This window comes from Hyperolius riggenbachi, chromosome 8 (genome assembly GCF_040937935.1).
Source record: "Hyperolius riggenbachi isolate aHypRig1 chromosome 8, aHypRig1.pri, whole genome shotgun sequence".
NCBI classification, from domain to species: Eukaryota; Metazoa; Chordata; class Amphibia; order Anura; family Hyperoliidae; genus Hyperolius; species Hyperolius riggenbachi.
Genome location: NC_090653.1, coordinates 79,451,890 through 79,478,075, shown reverse-complemented (window position 1 = coordinate 79,478,075; position 26,186 = coordinate 79,451,890). Strand labels below are relative to the sequence as shown.

The window sequence follows — 26,186 nt, the reverse complement described above, 5'->3', positions numbered from 1 at the left end:
TGGAACAGGAGCAGGCGCAGGAGGAGAAGGCCATGCTTTTTGAGACACAACAACCCAGGCCTTGCATGAGGACAAAAAGCGTGCGGATATAGTAGCAATGCTTTTTGCCGCCATGCAGTCATAAATGTAATACAGATGAGAGGTTCAATAAACAGGGACCGGAAACGCTAAACCATCCCAGATGTTCATTGGTCATGTTACTTGGTTGGGGTCCTGGAGTGTTGCGTAGTCGTTTCCAATCCAGGATTGATTCATTTTAATTTGAGTCAGACGGTCTGCATTTTCTGTGGAGAGGCGGATACGCCGATCTGTGACGATGCCTCCGGCAGCACTGAAACAGCGTTCCGACATAACGCTGGCTGCCGGGCAAGCCAGCACCTCTATTGCGTACATTGCCAGTTCGTGCCAGGTGTCTAGCTTCGATACCCAATAGTTGAAGGGTGCAGATGGATTGTTAGACACAGCTACGCCATCTGACATGTAGTCCTTGACCATCTTCTCCAGGCGATCGGTGTTGGAGGTGGATCTGCACGCTTGCTGTTCTGTGGGCTGCTGCTGCATGGGTGTCATAAAATTTTCCCACTCCAAGGACACTGCCGATACCATTCCCTTTTGGGCACTAGCTGCGGCTTGTGTTGTTTGCTGCCCTCCTGGTCGTCCTGGGTTTGCGGAAGTCAGTCTGTCGGCGTACAACTGGCTAGAGGAGGGGGAGGATGTCAATCTCCTCTCTAAAGTCTCCACAAGGGCCTGCTGGTATTCTTCCATTTTGACCTGTCTGACTCTTTCTTCAAGCAGTTTTGGAACATTGTGTTTGTACCGTGGATCCAGAAGGGTATAAACCCAGTAATTGGTGTTGTCCAGAATGCGCACAATGCGTGGGTCGCGTTCAATGCAGTCTAGCATGAATTGAGCCATGTGTGCCAGAGTCCTACCAGAATCCTCATCATCCTCTTGTGAGCGTTGTGATAGTTGTTGTGATGCATCATAGTCGTCACCTTCTTCCTGGTCTGCTTCTGCTGACCATTCGCGCTGAATTGTGGAAGTCCAACGTGCACCGCTCTGGCCCTCGTCAGTGGTGGCAGGAAATTCCTGCTCCAACTCCAGCTGTTCCTCCTCCTCTTCTTCGTCATAGCTGCTGGGGCCAGCGTTTCCTGAGGCGGATGGCCTGATGTTGGTACCATCACGCTGATCGTTTTCTCCTTCAGATTCCCCCAGTTGCATCATGACAGCTGTTTCCTTGATTTTCAACATTGACCTCTTCAGTAAACACAGCAGTGGTATGGTAATGCTGACTGAAGAGTTGTCACTGCTCACAAGCAACGTGGATTGCTCAAAATTTTGGAGGACTTGGCAGAGGTCCAACATGTTGGCCCAATCGGATCCACAGAAGCTTGGCAGCTGGCCGGATGCGCCTCGGTACTGCGCCGTCATGTACTGGACCACTGCACTCTTCTGCTGGCAAAAGCGGGCTAGCATGTGCAGCGTAGAATTCCAGCGCGTAGGGACATCACACAGCAAGCGATGGTGGGGGAGATTGAAGCGCTCCTGCATCTTGGCGAGTGCCCCCGAAGCAGTACTTGAATTTCTACAATGTTTGGCCACTCGTCGCACCTTCAACAGAAGATCGGCCACGCCTGGGTATGTCTTCAGGAACCGCTGAACTACTAGGTTCATCACGTGCGCCAGGCAAGGGATGTGTGTCAGCTTAGCCAACCTTAAAGCGCGAATGAGATTACACCCATTATCACACACAACCATGCCTGGTTTCAGGTCCAGCGGTGCCAGCCACAAATCCGTCTGTTCCTTTATTCCCCTCCAAATTTCCTCCCCTGTGTGCTGCTTATCCCCAAGGCAGATCAGCTTCAGCAACGCTTGCTGAGGCATGACAACAGCTGTGCTGCACTGCTTCCACGATCCTACTGCTGCTGGGTTAGCGTTTCCGGATGAGGTACAGCTTTGAGATGCGTTGGAGGAGAAGGAGTCAGAGAGGTAGGTGCTGCTGTTGTTATCCAGTGGAAGGGACAGCGGTGCAGCTGTTTGCGGCGTGGGCAACACCCGCGCCGTAGCAGGTGAGGAATCGCTGCCAGGCTCCACAAGGTTCACCCAGTGCGTGGTAAGGGAGATGTATAGACCCTGGCCGAACGCACTCGTCCAGGTGTCAGTGGTGAGGTGAACCTTGCAGGCAACGGCATTCTTCAAGCTTCGGGTTATTTTGCTGACCACGTGCTCATGCAACTCAGGCACTGCAGAGCGCGCAAAGTGGTAGCGGCTGGGAACCACGTAACGTGGGATGGCCACTGACATCATGCCCTTGAAGCTGTTTGTCTCCACCACTCGATATGGCAGCATTTCGCAGGCCAGAAGCTTGGCTATGCTGGCTGTTACTGCCACGGCCCGGGGGTCATTTGCTGGCAATTTCCTCTTGCGCTCAAACATCTCCGACACAGACAACTGAACCGTAGGGCTGCACACTGAAGGGCTGTTGGTTGTTGTGTTTGATGAAGACTGGGAGACCTCAAGAGCACTAGTCCGGAAAGTGACAGTGTCAGCGTCGTCTGATGTTTGTGAATGTTGTGAACCATGCAATGGCTGGGCTACTGCTGCTGCTGAGGCGGGTCTGGTGGTGAGTCTGGTGAACCCAAGGGAGGCAGTGTTGCTGGTACCCTGTCCTGTCGAGTTTGCCCACAGAGTGGGATGTTTGGATAGCATGTGGCAGCTCATGCTGGTGGTGGAGAGGTTGTTAATACTTTTCCCCCTGCTCAGGCGGGTCTTGCACACCTTGCAAATCGCCATGGTAACATCCTCAGTGCAGTCTTCAAAGAAAGCCCAGACTTTGGAGCACCTGCCTTGCTGGCGATTTCTGTTTGCGCCTCTTTGGCCTCTCACTTGAACTTCCACGCTTGTGGTGCCTGAAATTGCGCGCCGCCTACCTTGTGGCACAAGGCGAACTCGTGCAGCAGTGGGTTCTTCAACAGACTCATCTGTGCTGCTGCTACGACGGCGATGTTCTTGTTCACAAACAAAATCTGGGTCTCTGTCCACATTGTCCATACCCTCCTCTTCCATCTCCTCAAACTCGTCATATGTCATTGTGGGGGGCCGCCGCCGTGGAGTAGAGCTCCCCAGAACAACCTCTGCGCAGCTCACTCCAACGTCGTCTTCCAGAGCTTCTCGGCCGACCTCCTGCAATTGCAACCCCTCCTGCCCAACTTGCTCTGGGATTTGGGTTTCAAAGTCCTCGGACTCGCCTTGTTGTATTTCAGTGCCCGGTGCATTTCCCACAGTTAATGGTTGTGAATCCGGGCACAACATTTCTGGCTGTTCCTCCATTGACCTTTCAAAGGTGGAAGTTTGTTGGCCTGGGAAAGCTCCTGCGAATACCCCATTGTGTCCTGAGGTAATTCATCGGACTGGTTATCTGGCAGTTGTGTGCGTGGTGTCGCTCCTTGTAACTGGCTGAGGACTCGGACCTCGTGCGTGATGTGCTGGTGCTGCTTAACCCACCGCTGGACGCTTGAGAGGTCATCCAAGTAATTATCTGGTCCTGTTCTTTTGGATCTGTGAGGGTTGTTGTCCTGGACAACATGGGCGGTATTGAGTGGGTTTTCTTGGGTGCTCCCCTGTGGCCTGTACGTGAACCGTCAGGGGAAACACCTCTTCCCTTGCCCCTCCCTCTTTCACCGGATTTCTTCCTCATTTCACTTATCCTTAAAGTACACGCTGACTGGCAGCAGTACAGTGGCAGTACAGAAATGCTATACAGTGGTGGGTGAGCGGTGTACCACTATTGCCAGCAGCGACACAGAGCACAATGCTATACAGTGGCGGGTGAGCGGTGTACTACTGTTCCCAGCAGACACAGAGTGGCAGTAAACACAATGCTATATAGTGTGGCTGAGCCGTGTACACACAGTGGCAGTAAACAATGCTATATAGTCTGGCTGAGCCGTGTACACACAGTGGCAGTACACACAATGCTATATAGTCTGGCTGAGCGGTGTACACAGAGTGGCAGTAAACAATGCTATATAGTCTGGCTGAGCGGTGTACACAGAGTGGCAGTACACACAATGCTATATAGTCTGGCTGAGCGGTGTACACACAGTGGCAGTACACACAATGCTATATAGTCTGGCTGAGCGGTGTACACAGAGTGGCAGTACACACAATGCTATATAGTCTGGCTGAGCGGTGTACACAGAGTGGCAGTACACACAATGCTATATAGTCTGGCTGAGCGGTGTACACAGAGTGGCAGTACACACAATGCTATATAGTCTGGCTGAGCGGTGTACACACAGTGGCAGTACACACAATGCTATATAGTCTGGCTGAGCGGTGTACACAGAGTGGCAGTACACACAATGCTATATAGTCTGGCTGAGCGGTGTACACAGAGTGGCAGTAAACAATGCTATATAGTCTGGCTGAGCGGTGTACACAGAGTGGCAGTAAACAATGCTATATAGTCTGGCTGAGCGGTGTACACAGAGTGGCAGTACACACAATGCTATATAGTCTGGCTGAGCGGTGTACACAGAGTGGCAGTACACACAATGCTATATAGTCTGGCTGAGCGGTGTACACAGAGTGGCAGTAAACAATGCTATATAGTCTGGCTGAGCGGTGTACACAATGCTATATAGTCTGGCTGAGCGGTGTATACAGAGTGGCAGTAAACAATGCTATATATAGCGTGGCTGAGCAAGGTACACAGTGGCAGTACACACAATGCTATATAGTGTGGCTGAGCGAGCGGTGTACTACTGTTCCCAGCAGCGACACACAATGACTGGGGGGACCCTGGCTAGCGTGGCTGGAGCGCGAACTACCCTGCCTGCCTACCCAAAGCTAAACCCACAGACAAATAGCGGAGATATGACGTGGTTCGGGTATTTATTTACCCGAACCACGTGACCGTTCGGCCAATCAGAGCGCGTTCGGGCCGAACCACGTGACCCGTTCGGCCAATCAGAGCGCGTTCGGGGTCTGAACCACGTGACCCATTCGGCCAATCACAGCGCTAGCCGAACGTTCGGGGAACGTTCGGCCATGCGCTCTTAGTTCGGCCATGTGGCCGAACGGTTTGGCCGAGCACCATCAGGTGTTCGGCCGAACTCGAACATCACCCGAACAGGGTGATGTTCTGCAGAACCCGAACAGTGGCGAACACTGTTCGCCCAACACTACTCGCCGCCTACCCTGAGCTGGAAGAAGCCCCAGGTAAGTGTATTCTTTTAAATTTAGGCACTTCTCGGAACCCCTTTAAAGAGGAACTCCAGTGAAAATAATGTAATAAAAAAAGTGCTTCATTCTTACAATAATTATGTATAAATGATTTTGGCCTCAATTTACTAAGCTTTATCAAACACTTTATCGAACTTTTGATAACTTACCTCATGGGTAAAATCTAATTTTGAATTCACTAAGGTGTTATAGATTTATTGAATATTTTAATCGATAAAACTTTCGATAAATATATAACACCTTAGTGAATTCAAAATTAGATTTTACCCATGAGATAAATTATCAAAAATTTGATAAAGTGTTTGATAAAGCTTAGTGAATTGAGGCCTTAGTCAGTGTTTGCCCATTGTAAAATATTTTAAATCCCTAATTTATATTCTGACATTTATCACATGATGACATTTTTACTGCTGGCAAGTGATGTAGCTGCTGCTTGCTGTTTTGGCAGTTGGAAACAGCTGTAAACAGCTATTTCTCACAATGCAACAGGGTTCACAGACAGGAAACTGCCAAGAGTACACACTCAGAATTTCTTTGTGGGAGGGGTTTCACCACAATATCAGCCATACAGCGCCCCCTGATGGTCTGTTTGTGAAAAGGAATAGATTTCTCATGTAAAAGGGAGTATCAGCTACTGATTGAGATAAAGTTCAATTCTTGGTCGGAGTTTCTCTTTAAACAGTCAATGTGTTGGGACATTCCAACTTTTAAGCATTAGCGTACCTCTGTGTTTTTTTTATGTACACCAGAGATGCAATTTATCAATTTATTCAAACTTATGATATAGCTATAGAGTAGCTGTTAAATAGAAATCCAAATTAGTCCTTGGCTAGAATACTTGTATAGTGTGCAGACAGGAACAAAGATCATCAATCGTGCCCCAGGCAATCTAACTGTGGGTACATGCAGGGCCGGCCCTAGACTATTTGCCGCCTGAGGCAAAAAAAAAAATTCCGGCGCGCTCTGGGGGGCCGCCGAGCTGAAGGGGTAGCTGGCAGGATGGGGGTATTGGGCCTAGCGGCGGGAAGGGGGTCGTACCCCCCCCTCCCTCGCCTGGGTCCCCCGTGCTCCGCTCCCCTCCAGCCTTAAATACAAGCAGCCGCTATGTGTAAGAGGCACGGGCGGGTAGGACTCACCTCTTCCTCATTCCAAGCGTGCGCTCCACTGACGTCACTTCCAGGGCATTCCAGGAAGTGACGTCAGTGGAGCGCACGCTTGGAACGAGGAAGAGGTGAGTCCTACCCGCCCGTGCCTCTTACACATAGCGGCTGCTTGTATTTAAGGCTGGAGGGGAGCGGAGCACGGGGGACCCAGGCGAGGGAGGGGGGGGTCCGACCCCCCTCCCCGCCGCTAGGCCCAATACCCCCGTCCTGCCAGCTACCCCTCCAGCTCGGCGGCCGGCTCCCCGCACCCACGGACGGGCGGGTGCCGCCCCTGGAATTTTGCCGCCTGAGGCAAAAGTTTCACCCCGCCTCATGAGCGGGCCGGCCCTGGGTACATGTAAGGGTGATGTGCAGGTCCTCTGCAGGAGAATAAGGCGATTCTTCCTCTATTACACATTCTTCATGCACGATCTGAACCAGGTTTATGAGTGATAGACAACACCTCTGCATGCAATACGCACAACATTTTCAGTGAATTCACTACAGATCTGTGAAGTGTATATGTAGAGTATAGTACTACTGCATAACTTAATTTGCAGTCACCAATCCCAAATGTAACAACATATCATATTCATCGATTTCATGACCAAAGGGAGTTCATACATTTGCATACAAAATTTGCATAAACCTGCATCAACGTAGATTTTTTTGCATTTCATTGACCATCCCTTCTAGTGACACAACTACATATCAGGCTTTATTTTTACAGCAGAGATGTTATTTATTATATATAAAAGATTCCTGTGCACCCATCAGTTATACAGTCACAATTAACCACTTTAACCCCGCGCGTACGTATTTCTCCGCCCCTTTTTCCATCCTTTAACAACCAGGGACGGAGAAATACGTACTTTCCGCGTTCCCGACGCTGTCCGTGCTCCCGCTCGTAAACACGCCGCCCGCCTCTAGTAAACACGCCGCCGCCCGCTCGCCCAGAGATCAATGAACAGGAAAATCCATTCCCGTTCGTTGATCTAAGCCCCGCAATGATCCGCTGCTCTCCTATGGGCAGCGCGATCATTGTGAGAAAAAACTCACGTGTCCAGCCTCCTTATACTTCCTCCAAGCTTTCGGAAGGAAGCTTGGAGGTCGCATTAAAACAAAAAGTTACTGTGGCCATCTTGTGGCCAAATAGTAAACTACACCCTACACATTTTTCACATACAAATAAATTACTTTTACACATAAAATTAACTCATTACCTCCCACACTCCCCATTTTTTTTTTTTTTGTAATTAAAAAAAAATTAAAAAATTTACAATTAAAAAAAAACATAAATAGTTACCTTAGGGACTGAACTTTTTAAATATTTATGTCAAGAGGGTATAACACTGTTACTTTATAAACTATGGGCTTGTAATTAGGGATGGACGCAAAAATGAAAAAAATGCACCTTTATTTCCAAATAAAATATTGGCGCCAAACATTGTGATAGGGACATAATTTAAATGGTTTTATAACCGGGACAAAAGGGCAAATACATTTCATGGGTTTTAATTACAGTAGCATGCATTATTTAAAAACTATAATGGCCGAAAACTGAAAAATAATTATTTTTTTCCCCACATTTTTCCTATTTTCCCATTAAAACACATTTAGAAAAAAATAATTCTTGGCATAATGTCCCACCTAAAGAAAGCCTAATTGGTGGCGGAAAAAACAAGATATAGTTCATTTCATTGCGATAAGTAATGATCAAGTTATAGGGGAATGAATGGAAGGAGCGCTGAAAGGTGAAAATTGCTCTGGTGCTCAGGGGGTAAAACCCCTCAGTGGTGAAGTGGTTAAATATGTATAACTGACTTAAAAAATGGTGACTGCTTTATTGCAGCCGCACAAGTGACTTGTTTTTGATTGACTATTTGATTGACTATTATCTGAGAAATAGAACATTTTATCATTGTTTTCTTTTTTAGTTACAGTTTAAATTTATTAGGAGTCGGAGTCCACAGCCCTGGTATAGGGTTAGGGAGGGCTTGGGCAAATGGACTTTTCTTTTTAAATCAAACTCAGCTTTGAAATAAAACCCAATTTAATAAGACCAAGGCTTCATTGATGCCCTCGTAAGTTGCCCTAGGCTCCATTATTACTGGATTAAGGCACTCTACTGACCCAAGGAAATGGCTTTAGGCCGTAAAACGCATAATCAATGTGCTAAATAAAGTTGTTTGAAAATACCTTGAGTTGTCTCCCGAAAGGTAGGCCATTTCCATATTTTCCTTACACTGATTTTCTATCTTTGACTTCCCCAACTGAGTATATTGGGCCATTTCTCTCTGTAGTGCTGAATTTATGCATTTTAGTTCCCTTCAGAGTCCTAGAAATGAACAACTTCCCATATCCATTTCACTAAGGTAGGTGGGTCTTGCATCTTCTAGTATTTCATTATTAATGTTCTAGCTAACAAGGACACAACTCTTAATTAAAGGACCATTATCGCGAAAAAGTAGGCAGTTAAAATCTGACAGAGCCGACAGATTTTGGGCCAGTCCATCTCCTCATGGGGGACTCTCAGGGTTTTCTTTGTTTCTCAACAGCATTTCCTGAGTGGCAGTTTAACTGCCAAAACATTAAGATACCAGTCAGCCTCCCTACTCACTTGCATGCTATTTTGTCATTTAGATTTTACAACTGCTGTTCTGGAAATGTTGTTGAAAACAAAGAAAACCCTAAAAATCCCCCATGAGGAGATGGACTCGCCCAAAATCTGTCGGATCTGTCAGATTTTAACTGCCTACATTTTTTGCGATAGTGGTCCTTTAAAGAGAACTAGAGATGGGCCGAACGGTTCGCCGGCAAACGGTTCCAGGCGAACTTTTGCGGAAGTTTGATTCGCCCCATAATGCACTATGAGGGTCAACTTTGACCCTCTGCATCACAGTCAGCAGGCACATTGTAGCCATTCAGGCTACACTAAGCCCTGGAGCCCCACCCCCCCTTCTATAAGGCAGGCTTGCCGGCCATTACACTCACTTGTGTGCCTGCTAGAGACAGACTAGGGACAGCTGCTGCACACTTGTTCTCCTAGGGAAAGATTAGTTTGGCTCTTGGCTTGCTCCTGGCTGATTGTTATTGCTAAAATAGCACCCCACAACAGCTCTTTTGAGAGCTAATGTTTTCCAGATGTGTTTTTTTTGTGTGTGTTGCTCACTGACATTATACAGCCCTATCTGTTGCAGCTGGACCTTGGTAATTGTAATTACTGTGCCAGCCAGGCATACTGGGACACCTACCTATGCCTACCTAACTACTGGTGCACCTACTTACCTATACGGGGACACCTACCTACCTACCTATACTAGGGGACCTACCTATGCCTACCTACCTATACTGGGTCTCCTACCTATGCCTAGTTAACTACTAGGTCTCCTACCTATGTCTAGATAATTACTGGGACACCTACCTATGCCTACCTACCTATACTGGGACTCCTACCTATGCCCAGCTAACTACAGGGACATCTACCTATGCCTACCTACCTATACTGGGTCTCCTACCTATGCCTAGCTAACTACTGGGACACCTACATATGCCTACCTACCTATACTGGGACTCCTACCTATGCCTAGTTAACTACTGAGGCACCTACCTATGCCTACCTACCTATACTGTGACTCCTACCTATGCCTACCTACCTATACTGGGACTCCTACCTATGCCTAGCTAACTACTGAGGCACCTACCTATGCCTACCTACCTATACTGGGACTCCTACCTATGCCTACCTACCTATACTGCGACTCCTACCTATGCCTAGCTAACTACTGAGGCACCTACCTATGCCTACCTACCTATACTGGGACTCCTACCTATGCCTACCTACCTATTCTGGGACTCCTACCTATGCCTACCTACCTATACTTGGACTCCTACCTATGCCTACCTACCTATACTGGGACTCCTTCCTATGCCTACCTACATACAAGAAGATAATAAGGTCGTTGCTTCATTGTGGACAGACCAAATTTGATCAGCTGGACAGTCACTGTTGTTCTATCATCGAGCTACCACAGCCCGGCGACCATATGGGCTGGAAAACTGCCACGGCCTGCACTCTGGCCATGTTGTGCATCAGTCCAGCGTGGCCGTCACTACGCAAACAGCTGTTTGCGGTGCGTTACACAGTGAGTTTGGTGTGTCAGTGTGAAGCAGAACTCTAATTACACTCCCTGATTGATGTATACACATGCAAGATGTTTTAACCAGTTAAGAACCGGGCAGACTTTGCATTATCTGTGCTGCGTGGGCTCTCCAGCCCGCAGCACAGATCGTCATTACAGCAGGGCGATCAGACTTCCCCCCTTTTTTCCCCAATAGGGGGACGACCTGCTGGGGGGGTCTGATCACCGCCGCTCCGTGTGGCCGAGCGGGGGGGGGGGCTCCTCAAAGCCCCCCTCTGCAGCGATATTGCGCGCTCCCTCCCCTTACCTTCCTCTCCCCGTATGAGTTGCGCAGGATGGATATCCGCCGTATTGATGTAAACAGCGGGGATTTCTTTCCCGCATGTTTACATTATGTGTGCGAGCCGCAATCGGCGGCTCGCACACTGTTCACGGAGACAGTCTCCGTGAACTGGCATGGAAAGGCCGCTCGTCCATGCAAAACCACAAACGATCAGCCGCCGCCTATCGGCGTTAGCTGGTTGTTAAGTGGTTAAAGCACTTTAGGCATGCAATTTAGCATTCAATGTGATTTCTGCCCTTAAAACGCTGCTTTGCGTCAAATCCAGATTTTCCCCCGGGACTTTGGGCATGTATCCCACTCCGCCATGCCCCCTCCAGGTGTTAGACCCCTTGAAACATCTTTTCCATCACTTTTGTGGCCAGCATAATTGTTTCTATTTTTCAAAGTTCGCATCCCCATTGAAGTCTATTGCGGTTCCCAAAGTTTTCCGTGAACCGAACCTTCCGCGAAGGTTCGCGAACGGGGTTCGCGAACCTAAAACCGGAGGTTCGGCCCATCTCTAAAGAGAACCCGAGGTGGCTTGTACCAATCCTATTATCACAAAAAGGCTGCGTCTGCATATATGCCCAGCCTCTGTTGCTATACTGTTTCCCCCAGTCTCCCCCCTGCTCTCTGCTGTGCCCCATAAATCACACAGCCGTGCTAGCTACACACAGCATGTCGCCAGCAGGCTGTCAGTCTCACCGCTCCCCCGCCTCCTCTATGTCGCTGCTCCCCACCTGCGTCCCTTTCCTCCAATCAGTGTGAACCAGGCCTAACCCTTACACTACCTCATCGACGTGTACACACTCTAGACGTTTTAAAGCACTTTATTCCACGTGGCATGTAGGCATGTACTGTGATTTTTGCCCTTTAGAGATGAAAACACAACTCTCGTAAACTTTTAAAATTTCCGTGTGACTTTTGCCATGGATCCCCCACCGGCATGCCACTGTCCAGGTTTTGGGGCCTAAACAACTATTCCATCCGTTTTGTGTTGAAAGACATCCATGGCTACAATTACTAGGTAATGCCTAATGATGTTGATCCAGGGATTTTATCTGATTGCCATCTGGAGTCGGGAAGGAATTTTTCCCTTTAGGGGCTAATTGGACCATGCCTTGTAAGGGTTTTTTCGCCTTCCTCTGGATCAACAGGGATATGTGAGGAAGCAGGCTGGTGTTGTACTTTATACTGGTTGAACTCGATGGACGTATGTCTTTTTTCAACCAAAATAACTATGTAACTATGTGTCCAGAAACAGCCCCTATAGGTTTTAGAATTCGCCTTCTCGTTGAAGTCTATAGCGGTTCACACGGTTCGCCCGTTTAAGAACGTTTGCGGAGGATTCGTGTTCGCGAAACGAAAATTTGATGTTCCCGACATTACTATTGACAATCACACTAGGAACACTGAACAGATAATTTTGTACAGGTGGTCTTACCTTTGTCACCAATAAATCTTTGAAAGACGGGTATATCCGCTCTATCTCCAAACACCTCGCTTTGGTCTATCAAGGCCTCCTTTATGGCGCTGTAGCCAGAGATGACGATGGCAGGTTTAGTGCCAAGGTAGAGCGTGTAGACAGGTCCATATTTATCTGTCAACTTTAAACAAGTTTGTAAGGTTATAGGCAGATGATCTAAACTTTTTATGGAGAAATGCTTGCCAACAATCCAACAGTGTGACACTTTACATCAAAGTACTCCCCAAAGATAATGCTATTCATTTTAATTACCATTTTCCCTGCCTTGTAATATGCTTTTCAAAAATGTTAAATACTAAAACCAGGTTTTAGTTTTTTTGCTTTATTTTTGAACAGAGAATAAAATGAATTAAAAATAGTTTAAAAAGGTAGGGAGGGGTGGACTTACCTCTCGAAATAGACTCAGTCAGTATCTAGTAGAAGAATTCTTTATTCATAAACTCCTAAAGTGCAATGCGTTTCACAGGCATTCACCTGCTTCATCAGGCAATATAATAAATAGGAACAACTGATCTGTATTTCTCAGCCAGCAAAAGGGTTTCCGGAGGTGGCTGTCTCCCTTATCTGTTTCATCTCTGCAGAGAGCGGGTCAGGTCCAATCTCCCCACCTGCTGTTACAGTGGCTGCCTTAGTGGTAATCCACCTTTGTGAGTACCGCTTTTCTTCTGAATTCTTCTGAATTTAAGAAAAATTACTCTAATATACTACACTATCAGGGGCTCTTGATTGTTTCTTTGTGTTTTTCAGGTTTTAGTTTTAGATGGGAAATCTTCTTTGGTGCGTATTTATTGCTGTCTGTGTCTAGACAGGAGGCAGTAAGATCACTCTAATGCTAGGCAACAGTGGTGTAGCAATAGGAGGTGCAGAGGTTGCAACCGCACTGGGCCTCTTGGACCAGAGGAGCCTACTAGGGGCCCTCCTTCAACCCCCCGTATTAGCTCTTCAATGGTGCTATGCTGATAATTATAGCTTCTATTTATGCTTTTAATAGTGATAATCATTAAGGCCTCTTTCACATTAGACAACGCGTGCAGGAGCCGTTCTCCTGCACGCGTTGAATAGCCTGGGGCGTGTCGTCGGGAATCTGCGGTGCGACGCAATCAGCGGCGGTAGCTATTAACCTCTTAAGGACCATGGTGTTAAACCCCCCTAGTGACCAGGCTACTTTTTACTTAATTGGCCACTGCAGCTTTAAAGCAAAGCTGCAGGGCCGCACAACACAGCACACGAGTGATTCCCCCTCTCCTTCCCCCCCCCCCCCCCCCACAAACAGAGCTCTCTGTTGGTGGGGTCTGATCCCCCCACAGTGTTTTTTTTTTTTTTTTTGAAATATTGACTTTATTATTTTTATAATAAATATTGTCATTTTCTTTTTTTTTTTTTTTTTTTTTTTTTACTAAAACCCCTACCTCCCCCCAGCTTGCCAATCCTGGCGAACGGCTGTCATAGGCCTCTGCCTATGAGAGCCGATCGCTCTCTTGTCCCCCAGGGGGACAGCAGTGCGATCTCCTGCAAAACAGAGCCCAAGGAGTTTACGCCGATTGGCGTTAGGCGGTCCTGGGGCTGCCGCCGTGGCCACGCCCATCGACGTGACGTGGTCGGCTAGAGGTTAATTGAACCCGATGGGAAACCGCCGACTCCCGCAATGCACCGAAATGCAGTGTCGGGTGTGAAAGGTAAAATGAAAGTCTATGGACTTTGATTTTACCTTGGTTAACGCAAAGAATTGCCTTTGCGTTGGGAAGCAGAAAAAGGGCTCTGGTGTGAAAGAGTCCTAACAAACGGTTCCCCATCCTCTGCTCACACCTCTGTGGATGCCCTTGGCAGGTTTTTTAAACATATGAATTGCTATGTATAGAATGCTTGGGGGCCCAGTGTGAAACTTGCACAAGGGCCCAAAGCTCCTTAGCTACACCACTGCTAGGGACACACTATTGGTAAATCACTAAAATGATCAATGTCTCTCAGATTGCTTACCTGGACCAACACTTTGTACCAATATATATTAGACAAGATTTGCTGCAGAAATTTTGGCTGATATTGTACTTACCACCAGGGCCGCTAGCTTTGTACTGCCCGATGCATTTTAAAATGTTCCCAGTGGAAAATTTTGGAAAAAGAACAGGCACGTCCAAACAAAATTTGATTGAAATTTCGATTGTAATACTGATCCTAAATGCCATAGTTTTAATACATTTTCAGTAGATTCTGTGTTTAAATTGAAGTGAAGTGTAGTCTGGTGTTAGTTGAGGAGCAGAAATGCAGACATCAAACCAACAAACATTGATTCCGGATACCTTTAATGACTAACTGTACATGATTTATTGCAAGCTTTTAAAACGTTAAGTTTCTTCTTCAGGCATTATACAGAACTGTATCAGAAACGTACAAAATCTTGTATGGTTCTGATCCAGCTTTGTATAATGCCTGAAGAATAGGCAACTTAACGTTTCGACAGTGGCGTAGCTAGAGATCCTAGGACTCCATAGCAAAACTTTCATGGGGACCTCAGATATAGGCACTCTTAAGCAATACCACCTGCCCCTACCCTATGGATATGAGTTAATGGGGCAATTTACATTCTTATCATGCAATGAACACTGCACACAGTTCATGGGCACTGAGATAAAGTCAGAGGGCGGAGAAACAAAAGAAAGTTAATGGTGAATACATTGAGTACCACCTGGGCCCCCTCTGCTCCAGAGCCCCATAGCAGCTGCTATGGCTGTTGCTACGCCCTTGCGTTTTGAAAGCTTGCAATAAACCATGTACAGTTAGTCATTAAAGGTATCACCGGAATCAAAGTTTGTTGGTTTGATATCTGCATTTCTGTTTAGATTGAATCGCATGTCTGATATATTAATACTACTCTGTAATGTATTCCTGGCCTGCTGAAAGGTGGTGTTAATGTTATTCCCCCTCCAAGTTGTCGCAACTCAGAGGGGGAATGTAATATGGGCACTGGCTATTGCCCTCAGCTGAATTACTAATTTTTTTCTAATTTGAGCTCCAGCTATCGACTCTCCCAGCCAAGGATGACCTCATCGTGGTGGGAGGGTTGAGTACTTGATAATTTGCATGCAAGCAATTATGGAAACTAACATCCTCCAGTGGTAGTCAGATGCATCTCATTTGAATGCAAGGTGTGTATTTTGTCGACTAGTAGTCCTTGCACAATTCGTGCTGGTAGTCATATGGATGCAGTCTGTCCTAAGTAGCGCTGTCCTTGTTGACTGTGTACATAAACTGTACGTTTTTTTTAGCTAGCTGCTCCCATTTAATAGCTTTGCATTTAATGTTAATGTACTGTATATGCACAGATTCTGTTTTTGGTATACGCTGTGTTTGTTGTCTGGGGTGGTGGGGGAAGGGGGTGCAGCGCATCTCTGTAGGTATACCAATCAGAGGTGGCCTGGTAATGATCTACCTTCTTTAGATTTTTGTATTTTGAATTCCACTTCATGTCGCACCCAGGTTATGCATATGCATGGTTTTAATTTAGTTAGAGCTAGGGCCCCTCCCAGCCGAGGATGACCTCATCGTGGTTGGAGGGTTGTGTACTTGATAATTTGCAAGCAAGCTGTTATGGAAACTAGCTTGCCAAATACAGTCCTTTTCGTGAAAAGTAAATAGAAACCAAAACAGCTGAGAAATAGCTAGAGAAGGCTTCTTATAAGGTTTTAAAGCTGAAATGTTCAAAGGGTCATTGCTTCTGCTGGTTTTTCCATTCAGCAAGGCTGATTTATCACAGCTGCTGTTCAGAATTAAGACATGAAACTAAGTACTCATAAAAATATGAGACTCAATTCTTTGTTAAATCAATATTTAGTAAAATACATAGAATCTCCAAGTATTAACACAAACTCCAAGTATTAACACAAACATATTGCCACCCCCCATACTATTTATTGCACCTGAGGCTGTTGCGTTATCTCCCTCACTATCAGATCAGCGCTGAGTGGCTGATTTAGAGTCCATCCACACTTTGTCTCCGGCCTGTGTGCAATGAGCTGCTGTGCTGCTCTGACTCCTGCTATGTGCTGTTATATTAATACTGAGTTAGCACATGGAAGCAGAATAAATAATCAGTGCACATTTATGCTCAGATGACAGCTGGCATAGAAGATCCCTAGTACTGTATATCCTAGAATATAAGTCGATCTCATGTATAAGTCGGCTCCAATATTTCACCCTCTTGAGCTGGAATTTTGTATTGACTCAAGTATAAGTCTACCCAGCAAAGTTAATGGCTACACTTGGGGACCAGGAAGAATTAACAGCTGCACATAAGGACCAGGAGGGGTAAATTACTGCACTGCATACAGTACTGCAGCCATTAACCCCTCCTGTCCCTTAAGTGCAGCCAATAACCCCCCAGGCCCTTAAGTGCAGCAATTATTTTCTCCCCTTCCTGCAGCCCAGTATCCCCCCCCCCCTTTTTTCCTTGTTAATTGTTGTGGCCATGACTTTTAGACTTGTGTTTTCTTGGTATTTCCTTTATAAAAAAAATGTCACTTACCACTGGATAAATTGCTGCAAATAGGAATGTCACTAATAGTAGCACATTACTCAGTGTGCTAAGTGTTGCTTGTGACTCGTGTATAAGTCGACCCCTAAAATTTTACTTATTAAGTCAGACCTACATTTCTAGACTTATACTCGAGTATAAACATATACAGTAAATTATAGTGTTAAAAATATAGAATGGTGAGCATATGTATGCTAATCAGAGATGTATTGCGTGCTGTGACCAGATCTTCCTGGTCTCACTCACCTCCAGAAGTGACTTTGCATGTTCCTTTATTTTCAACTGCAAGAAATTTCCAATGAATGGGAGTGGGAAAGGTCCTGGAGGAAGGGTGGCTTTTTCCTTGAAAATCCTCATGAAGTCAAGAATGATATAAGACATGCAGAAGAGGAAGATGATGAGCAATGGGCTATACCAATCCATACCACTGCATGGGATAAAGATATACACATAGCATCATAATTAGATTTATTTGCCAAGTACAGGGTATCGAACAAGAAATTGTTGTTGGCTCAGCTGGACTGGTGGTGGGTGTATGGGGAGTGTTGTGGATAAAGTGCAACTTTTCAGGAGTAAATGAAAATGCGTGGGTACATAAGTACATGCGTCCACATTACACATTGGGATGGACACACATTTCACATTTGGGGATTGCTACCAGGGGGTTGGGGGGGGGGGGGGGGTGTGGGGGGCATCGGGTGTCTGAGCTGAGGGCTAGAGCAGCTTGGGGGAAAAAGGAGTTCCTGTAGCTGGAAGTCCTGGTGGATGTGGACCTGAAGTGACAACCTAATGGAAGTAGATTGAGGTAGCAGTTGCCAGGGTGGAAGGCACCATTTACTTTCCTAACAGCCATGGATCGCAGTCTGGAGGTGTGAAGGAGTTCTAGGTATGGGAGGGGTCCCGATAATCTCTGCAGCTTTGATGACCACAGTATGCATGGGTTCTTGGGTATGTCACATGTGTATATATAAAGTGGGTTGCAAAAGTATTCAGCCCCCTTGAAGTATTCCACATTTTGTCACATTACTGCCACAAACATGCATCCATTTTATTGGAATTCCACGTGAAAGACCAATACAAAGTAGTGTACATGTGAGAAGTGGGACGAAAATCATACATTATTCCAAACATTTTTTACAAATAAATAACTGCAAAGTGGGGTGTGCGTAATTATTCGGCCCCCTGAGTAAATAATTTGTAGAACCACCTTTTGCTGCAATTACAGCTGCCAGTCTTTTAGGGTATGTCTCTACCAGCTTTGCACATCTAGAGACTGAAATCCTTGCCCATTCTTCTTTACAAAACAGCTCCAGCTCAGTCAGATTAGATGGACAGCGTTTGTGAACAGCAGTTTTCAGATCTTGCCACAGATTCTCGATTGGATTTAGATCTGGACTTTGACCGGGCCATTCTAACACATAGATATGTTTTGTTTTAAACCATTCCATTGTTGCCCTGGCTTTATGTTTAGGGTCATTGTCCTGCTGGAAGGTGAACCTCCGCCCCAGTCTCAAGTCTTTTGCTGTCTCCAAGAGGTTTTCTTCCAAGTTTGCCCTGTGTTTGGCTCCATCCATCTTCCCATCAACTCTGACCAGCTTCCCTGTCCCTGCTGAAGAGATGCACCCCCGAGCATGATGCTGCCACCACCATATTTGACAGTGGGGATGGTGTGTTCAGAGTGATGTGCAGTGTTAGTTTTAGCCACACATAGCGTTTTGCATTTTGGCCAAAAAGTTCCATTTTGGTCTCATCTGACCAGAGCACCTTCTTCCACATGTTTGCTGTGTCCCCCACATGGCTTGTGGTAAACTGCAAACGGGACTTCTTATGCTTTCTGTTAACAATGGCTTTCTTCTTGCCACTCTTCCATAAAGGCCAACTTTGTACAGTGCATGACTAATAGCTGTCCTATGGACAGAGTCTGCCATCTGAGCTGTAGATCTCTGCAGCTCGTCCAGAGTCACCATGGGCTTCTTGACTGCATTTCTGATCAGCGCTCTCCTTGTTCGGCCTGTGAGTTTAGGTGGATGGCCTTGTCTTGGTAGGTTTACAGTTGTGCCATACTCCTTCCATTTCTGAATGATCTCTTGAACAGTGCTCTGTGGGATGTTCAAGGCTTTGGAAATCTTTTTGTAGCCTAAGCCTGCTTTAAATTTCTCGATAACTTGATCCCTGACCTGTTTGGTGTGTTCTTTGGACTTCACAGTGTTGTTGCTCCCAATATTGTCTTAGACAACCTCTGAGGCCCTCACAGAGAAGCTGTATTTGTACTGACATTAGATTACACACAGGTGCACTCTATTTAGTCATTAGCACTCATCAGGCAATGTCTATAGGCAACTGACTGCACTCAGATAAAAGGGGGCCGAATAATTATGCACACACCACTTTGCAGTTATTGATTTGTAAAAAATGTTTGGAATCATGTATGATTTTCGTTCCACTTCTCATGTGTGCACCACTTTGTGTTGGTCTTTCATGTGGAATTCCAATAAAATTGATTCATGTTTGTGGCAGTAATATGACAAAATGTGGAAAACGGCAAGGGGGCAGAATACTTTTGCAACCCACTGTATATATATATATATATATATATATATATATATATATATATATATATATATATATATATATATATATACAGTATGTTAAGGCCAGAACCTGAAATCTGGCCTCTTCGGGTTCTGGCCAGCCAAAATGTGAAGTGGCCGTGCTACGGCAGCCAATGTGAGAAATGAATGGAGCCCGGCTGCTCTGGCTCCTCTCCTTGCACCTCTCAATGGCTCTGGATCCTCCCTATTCCCCCTCCTAAAAACTCTGGTGGCCAGTCCAATATCCCTACCCACCCTCTATCTACCCACCCTCTATCTAAAGGACATCCAAGGTGAAAATAAACTGATGAGAAAAACAATAGTATCTATCCTCCTGCTCCTAAAAATGACTTTTCTTTTAGATATCTCACATTTTTATTTTATATTTAAATCTAGTTTCTAAGTTTTCACTGTTTTATTGTCTCTGCTTAATTACACCTTCATTGAAGTATGCTAGAGCTCAAATCTATGAATTATTGACCCTTTTTATCTCTTTCCTGCTCCAGGAAGCCATTTACTGACAGGAAAGTATTTTACCACTGTAATTACTTATCATTGAGAGTTATGCTATAGTCTGACCCAGTCTGACCCGGTCCCAATCCAGATATGAACTGTCACTTGCATACCTTGACCTCTTTCAGGCAGAGAAAGAAAAAAAAAGGAACACAGCCTAGTTATATGTAGGCTTGGCACTATACATATACATGTCTATCTCATTATGTCACATGTCACCTCAGTTGTCCTTTAAAGAAAATGTGAATCTAAATGAAAGTAGAGCACTCTATAGTGTAATAACTTCAGATAGGTTTATTCGTACAATACAAATTATACTCACAAAGGTAAATTATAAAATCGTGTGCCGCCTGTGGCCAGCAACGTGGTGTCCAGTGACCTGGACTCGTGGATCGCAAAGGGATGGACGGATCCTAGTTGCTGTGTGCCTCCAGTGTCATGACGCGTTTTGTCAGATCCGACGCTTGGATGCTAAGTCGGGCTCGGGCCATATTGACATGCGATTTTATCATTTACCTTTGTGAGTATAATTTGTATTTTATGAATAAACCTATCTGATGTTACTACACTATAGAGCACTCTACATTTATTTAGAATTTCTGCAACTCTTCTCCCCTCAAGAGCAGCACTTTGTGTTTTGCATCAGACTGAGAGTCCTGGAGATTGTATACACTTGCTGGAGTGCATTTTACTTTTTTTACTTAAAGAAAATGTACGGTCACTTCAAATTTGAAGACTTTAACCAGCTTACCCATTCCCACTTATCCCCACTTATCATAATTTGTGTGCCCCCTGTGGCCCTCGCTCTGCTCAGCCGTAATCTCTGACTGAGCAGAGTGTCGAATATGGGTAGGGAGGAAGTGACAGTTCCTCTCCCCTAGCCTGTCCTGGGAACTCTGTTAAATATCTAATCGATATCTGCTTAAAATGATTACTAACTACCTCAACGGGCCAGCCTTAAGGTCGTCATAACAAAAATTAGACAGTAATGGGTGCGTTACTCACTATAAACAGAATATTTATAGGTTAACAGCTTTACCTCTGAAACAAAAACGCAACACTCAGCTGTTGAATTTTATAAAATTATCTTGTTAAGAAAAATAGATAAAGCATATATATACAGGAATATACATCTCTCCAGTTGTTGTCAATCATCCAAAAATACATTTTCATCCAAAAATACATTTTCAAAGTTCCTTTAGTTAAAAGAGTCAATTTCAATATAGCAAATATTCTGCTGTAGCTTTTATCCTTCATCGATAATTATTGTCTCAAGATTGTACAGTGTATGGTACACACAATATAGCTTTATCCTTAAAAAATGATATATGAAGTTCTATTCTTATATAAAGAACTTAAAGTAAATATCTCTTCATCACTCAAGCTTGGTAATTGTCTCTAAACTTGCATTTGCATTTGAATAGTAATACTTATATCATATAAAAAAGTTATCCAAGTTATCTAAAAACTTAAACTGCTGAAGTGTGAGAATGACAAGTCTTTAACTTTTATATAGCTATTGTCAATAAATTCACCAAGAATAATTGCATATTACCTCTCTTGGGTTTCAGAATCACAATGGAAGGTAGTCTCTTGCTAGGCCTCAATCAATCTCAGTTTCAGGCTTGATGCTCCAATGTGCTAGCCTGCCAGGCCTTTTTATTGTAATTTTTCCAATATGGCGTCGGGGTAGGGGATTTTACATGAAGTCATGTTCTTTTTATAACCTTCTAAAAATACATGTACATGACCTCACTTTTTATTTTTTAGATGGGGATCTCTAGATGCCCCTTGTGGTTATATGTGGTAGTAGCAGGTACAAGGCTTAAGGCCTACTTATTTTAATTCAATCTGAAATAAATGTATTTATTAATCAGCTTATTAGATATGTGTGAACACTAGGGGCCTGATTCACAAAGCGGTGCTAACAGTTAGCACGCTGGTGAAAAGCCCTTTATCATGCCTAAACTCAGTTTAGGCATGATACGTTTAGGTGTGATAAGTTTAGGTGTGATAAGTTTAGGCATGTTAAGTTTAGGTGTGATAAGTTTAGGCATGATAAGTTTAAGCACCAATTGGGTTAGCACCGCAGTGCACAGCTGATCAAAAGTTTTGCGCTAGCAAAGTCTGGTGCACTTCGCATAGAGTTTAATGGCGCTGCTTTGCGTGCGGGACTTTGCGTGCGATCTAAACTTATCTAAACTTAGCATGCCTAAACTTATCACACCTAAACTTATCACACCTAAACTGGCTTTTCACCAGAGTGGTGCAATGGTTATCATGCCTAAAGTCTCTAACTGGGTTAGCACCGCTTTGTGAATCGAGCCCTATGTGATTAACATTTTGCGCATAAAGCAGGCTTTTAGTTTTAGCAGTGTATATATCTTGACCTTAGATGGTTAAACTTACTAACACAACAATCACTACATAACATGTGAACATTTCTTCAATACTATCTCATTCTTAACCTTGTAGGAATAAACAGCTCACTTCCAAAAATAACACTGAGAAATACAATCTAATTCTGATTCTATTCATACTCACTAATCTTGAAATTCACTCAATTTATCTGCAAACCATTTAACATAGCCACAGTCTGGGCTAGGGGGATGATCATTTCTCTGCATTAATATGAGATTCTGACAACTCCCCACTGATGTTTCCTGACATCAGTGAGCGTAGGAGAGTTGCAACGTGTGTGGGTTTAGGGAGATTAATCTGAGAATGATAGTACACCCTGGAAGATGCTGGTGGTGCTGTGACATATGTCACAGCACTGCACATAAATCAGAATTAAAAGTAGGTTCAACATTTTCTGGTTCAGGGGTACTTTAAAGGAAGTTTGCCAAATTCTCACTAAGCAAGAATTAGCCAAACTCACTGCAAAATGAAGTTTGCGAATTTCGCCTGCTCATCCCTACTGGAAAGTGTGAAAATATATTTGCAGTAAATTGTGAGTGTTCTCACTGGAGAGAAGTGATTTTGTAAATATCCCCCATAGCAATGCATTAGCAAGAGCTTTTAAAATATCTAGCGTTTAAAAAGCTCTTGTGGTGGATGCACCAGCCCTGAGGCTGTTTACACTAGAGGCGGTTTTTGATTTTGTTTTATGCGCTGGCGATTTTCAAAATTGCCTTGAAGGCGCTTGTGCAATGATTCTCTATGAGAGAGTTCACATTTGAGCGGTTCGTTTCTGATCCGCTCAGCAAAGCGCTGCCTCTACCATTTTTGAGGCGATTCCACCTCAATGGAAGGTATAGACAAAACACAAAACACTCACAAAATTGCTTTGTGCATTGCATTATTGTTTTTTTCGATTGTACTTGCGTTTTTAAGAATAAATGCATTTATGTATTTATTTTTTTCCGGATAAAAAAGTTCACTTCCTGACCTGCATCAGGGAGTGAAAAAAACGCAATCGCTCTGAAAAAGCACTTATTAAAGCGCTTTACAAAAACCGTAGCGCCCACCCGAGCGCCAGGAGGAGAAAAAAAAAACTTGTCAAAAAAAGAAAAGCATTGAGAGTGTGAGAGACTCTTCCATAGGACGTTTAAACCAGCACATGTCACATATATAAACAAATCAGGAGAGTATAAAGGCACAGTGAAGTAAACCTGCAGTGCTTACCCCACAGTGGCGTAATACAGATCCAGCCAGGTTTCTTGCTCCTTCAGTCTGCAGATTTTCTTCTAATCCAAAGACTTGGTACTGCTCAACCACATCCAAAGAACATAATGTACTTTCCCAGCCCCTCCCAGAGTGGATCAGATTATTTGTTCTCATCAAATCACCTTAAATGGTAGAAACTGTTCCCTCCACACAGGTAGGGTGCATAGAAAAAGCTTTTGTCAGCGATTTCACTTTAAAGGAAACCTGAGTGACAATAAATTGCTGAGACTCCTAAAAAAATTATCTTTTTTTTTTAAATCCCAAGTGTGATTTTCTGTTTAAAAGCTGTAAAAGTAGGGTAAATGTTTTATTGTCTCAGCTATATGACACAGTCTTCCACTGTCCCAGAGCTAAAATATATGAACTATTGACCTTTTCTATCCATCCCCTGCACTCACAAACTGTTCTCTGCCAGGAAAGACTTCATGGCTGTAATTCCTCATCAGTGAAGGTTAAAGCAGACCTGGACTCAGAACATCCTCTCTGCTCTCAAAGAAATTTTTTTCAAACAAAAAACATTTCTTTGTTACGGCTTATACTAATCCTAAAATAAATCTGCACTGTTTCTACTTCCTGATTCATGGAAGCAGACATATTGTTAACATTCTGTGCTTTCAAATGAGCTTATCTGCCATCTCTGCTGTGGCAGTCATGTGACAGTCATGTGATGAGAGATCAAATTACAACTTGTGATTAGACACAAATGAGGGGGAATTAAACAGGCTAAGCTCTCAACGCATACAGGGTACATTTATCTATATTTTCATTCTGTCCTGTGCAAGAGTTCAAGTCCACTTTAAGCTATAGTCCAGCTGGGTCCTGACTGGAGAGAAAAACTGTCACTTACTTATCTGACGTTTTACCAATTTCAGACAGCGGAAAAAAAAACACAAAAAAACAAAAAAAAGGAACACAGCCTACTTATTTGTATGCTTGGCACTGTATGTACACATGCTGATCTCATCATGTCACATGTCAGCTTAGGTATACTTTAAGAAGATTAAAATCTTTTATTGATGCACAGTTCAAAAACAGCTCAAAAACAATCCAACATTTCAGGAGTCTTTCCTCAGGGAAAAGTGAAGCTACAAAGTCCATCTTTCTTTTGCTTTATTAGTGGTGTCTACAAACGGTATGTCTGTAGCAGTTTTTTTAAACAGTTTCTAATCATTGGTCTCTTTTTGAAGTTTAAAAAAATTGTGGAAAAAAAAATGAGAACAGCGTTGATCAACACATTTCCACTTTTATTTGAAGTGGAACTGCAGTCAAAAATTCAATTCTGCATGTTACAGTATTATAAGTTCTCAAAACAAACTTTTTTTTTTTTGTAAGGCTCTGTTCCCACTAGAGTGGAGATTGGTAATTTTTTTGTCCGTTCTCTGCTCATTGCTACACGGACAGTGAATGGCTCCTATTTTATAAATAGAAGCTGTTCACACTTGTCCCTCTGCAATTTATCTGCGAGATCTGTTGCAGTAAGCGGACCGCACTTCTGTGCAGTTCGCAATAATCCCAGCCAGGCGGATGCGTTCCCACATATAGGCTATAGAGGAGTGCATCCGCCCCGGGCTCCAGCTGGGCCACGGCTGACCATCAGAGCGGACACTACACTGTCCCTTCTGCTGGCCGTACCTGATCCGGCTACAAGTGGGAACATAGCTTAAAGGCACGTACACACGCCTGATTTACTCAAACGACGGGTCGTCGGACCTGCCCGTGGGGCAGCCGTTCTAGCGACCGTTTCTCTGGGTGTACGGTCTGTCGGCAGGCTGACAGACTGTACACACAGGGAAACTGTCACTAAAACGGCCGCCCCTGTAGGCGGGTCTAACGACCAGTCATTGACTGGAATCCGGCGTGTGTACGCGCATTAAGGGTTAATAGGTTTACTTTCAGTTTGTCATTGACTTGTGTTGCATTGAGCTGCAGGAAGCTCATCTTTATCTTTGACTGCAGGAGATAAGGATGATTTGACAGAGAGCTTCCCTGATGCAAGGTAAACTGATAGATAGCTGTACATCTAACAAGATAAAGAGTGCTTCTAAAGGTGGCCATACACTGGTCGATTTGCCACCAGATTTGACCAACAGATAGATCCCTCTCTGATCGAATCTGATCAGAGAGGGATCGTATGGCCGCCCTTTATTACAAACAGATTGTGAATCGATTTCAGCATGAAACCAATCACAATCTGTGGTGGTGCTGCCGCTGCCCCCCCCCACACACATTACCTGCTCCGCCGGCGCGTGCCCCCGCTGTCACCGTTGTCTTCTTCTCCGCTGGGCTCCGGGTTCCGGCTGGCTTCACTTCTTTCTGTCCGGGGAAGTTTAAACAGTAGAGGGCGCTCTACTGTTTAAACTTCCTGCCGGGACAGGAGGAAGTGAAGCCTGCTGGACTCGGAGCCGAGCAGAGACAGAGCAGCGGTGACCAGGGAACACGCACCGGCGGAACAGGTAATGTACTGCCGCTGTATTGCGTCAGTCATCGGGCATTCGAACGCCGCTATCGACGCATTCCCGACCCGCCGGCAATCGAGCAAAATCTTC

At 44.8% G+C, this 26,186-nt stretch overlaps 1 protein-coding gene across 3 annotated transcripts in view; it reads right to left on the bottom strand.

Annotated features, from left to right (window-relative positions):
• The window catches only part of LOC137528950 (cytochrome P450 2F2-like), a 107,058-nt gene that overhangs the window by 55,824 nt on the left and 25,048 nt on the right, over nt 1–26,186 (bottom strand). For 2 of the 3 annotated variants that reach the window (XM_068250760.1, XM_068250762.1), the window contains exons 1-3: nt 23,599–23,679; nt 17,114–17,294; nt 12,298–12,460 (exon numbers count right to left, since the gene is read on the bottom strand). In XM_068250760.1, coding sequence (XP_068106861.1) covers nt 12,298–12,460; nt 17,114–17,290 — 340 coding nt within the window. In that variant the 5' untranslated portion in view covers nt 17,291–17,294; nt 23,599–23,679. Of the gene's footprint in view, nt 1–12,297; nt 12,461–17,113; nt 17,295–23,598; nt 23,680–26,186 lie in introns of those variants that run through there. The other variant, XM_068250761.1, reaches the window with a different exon arrangement.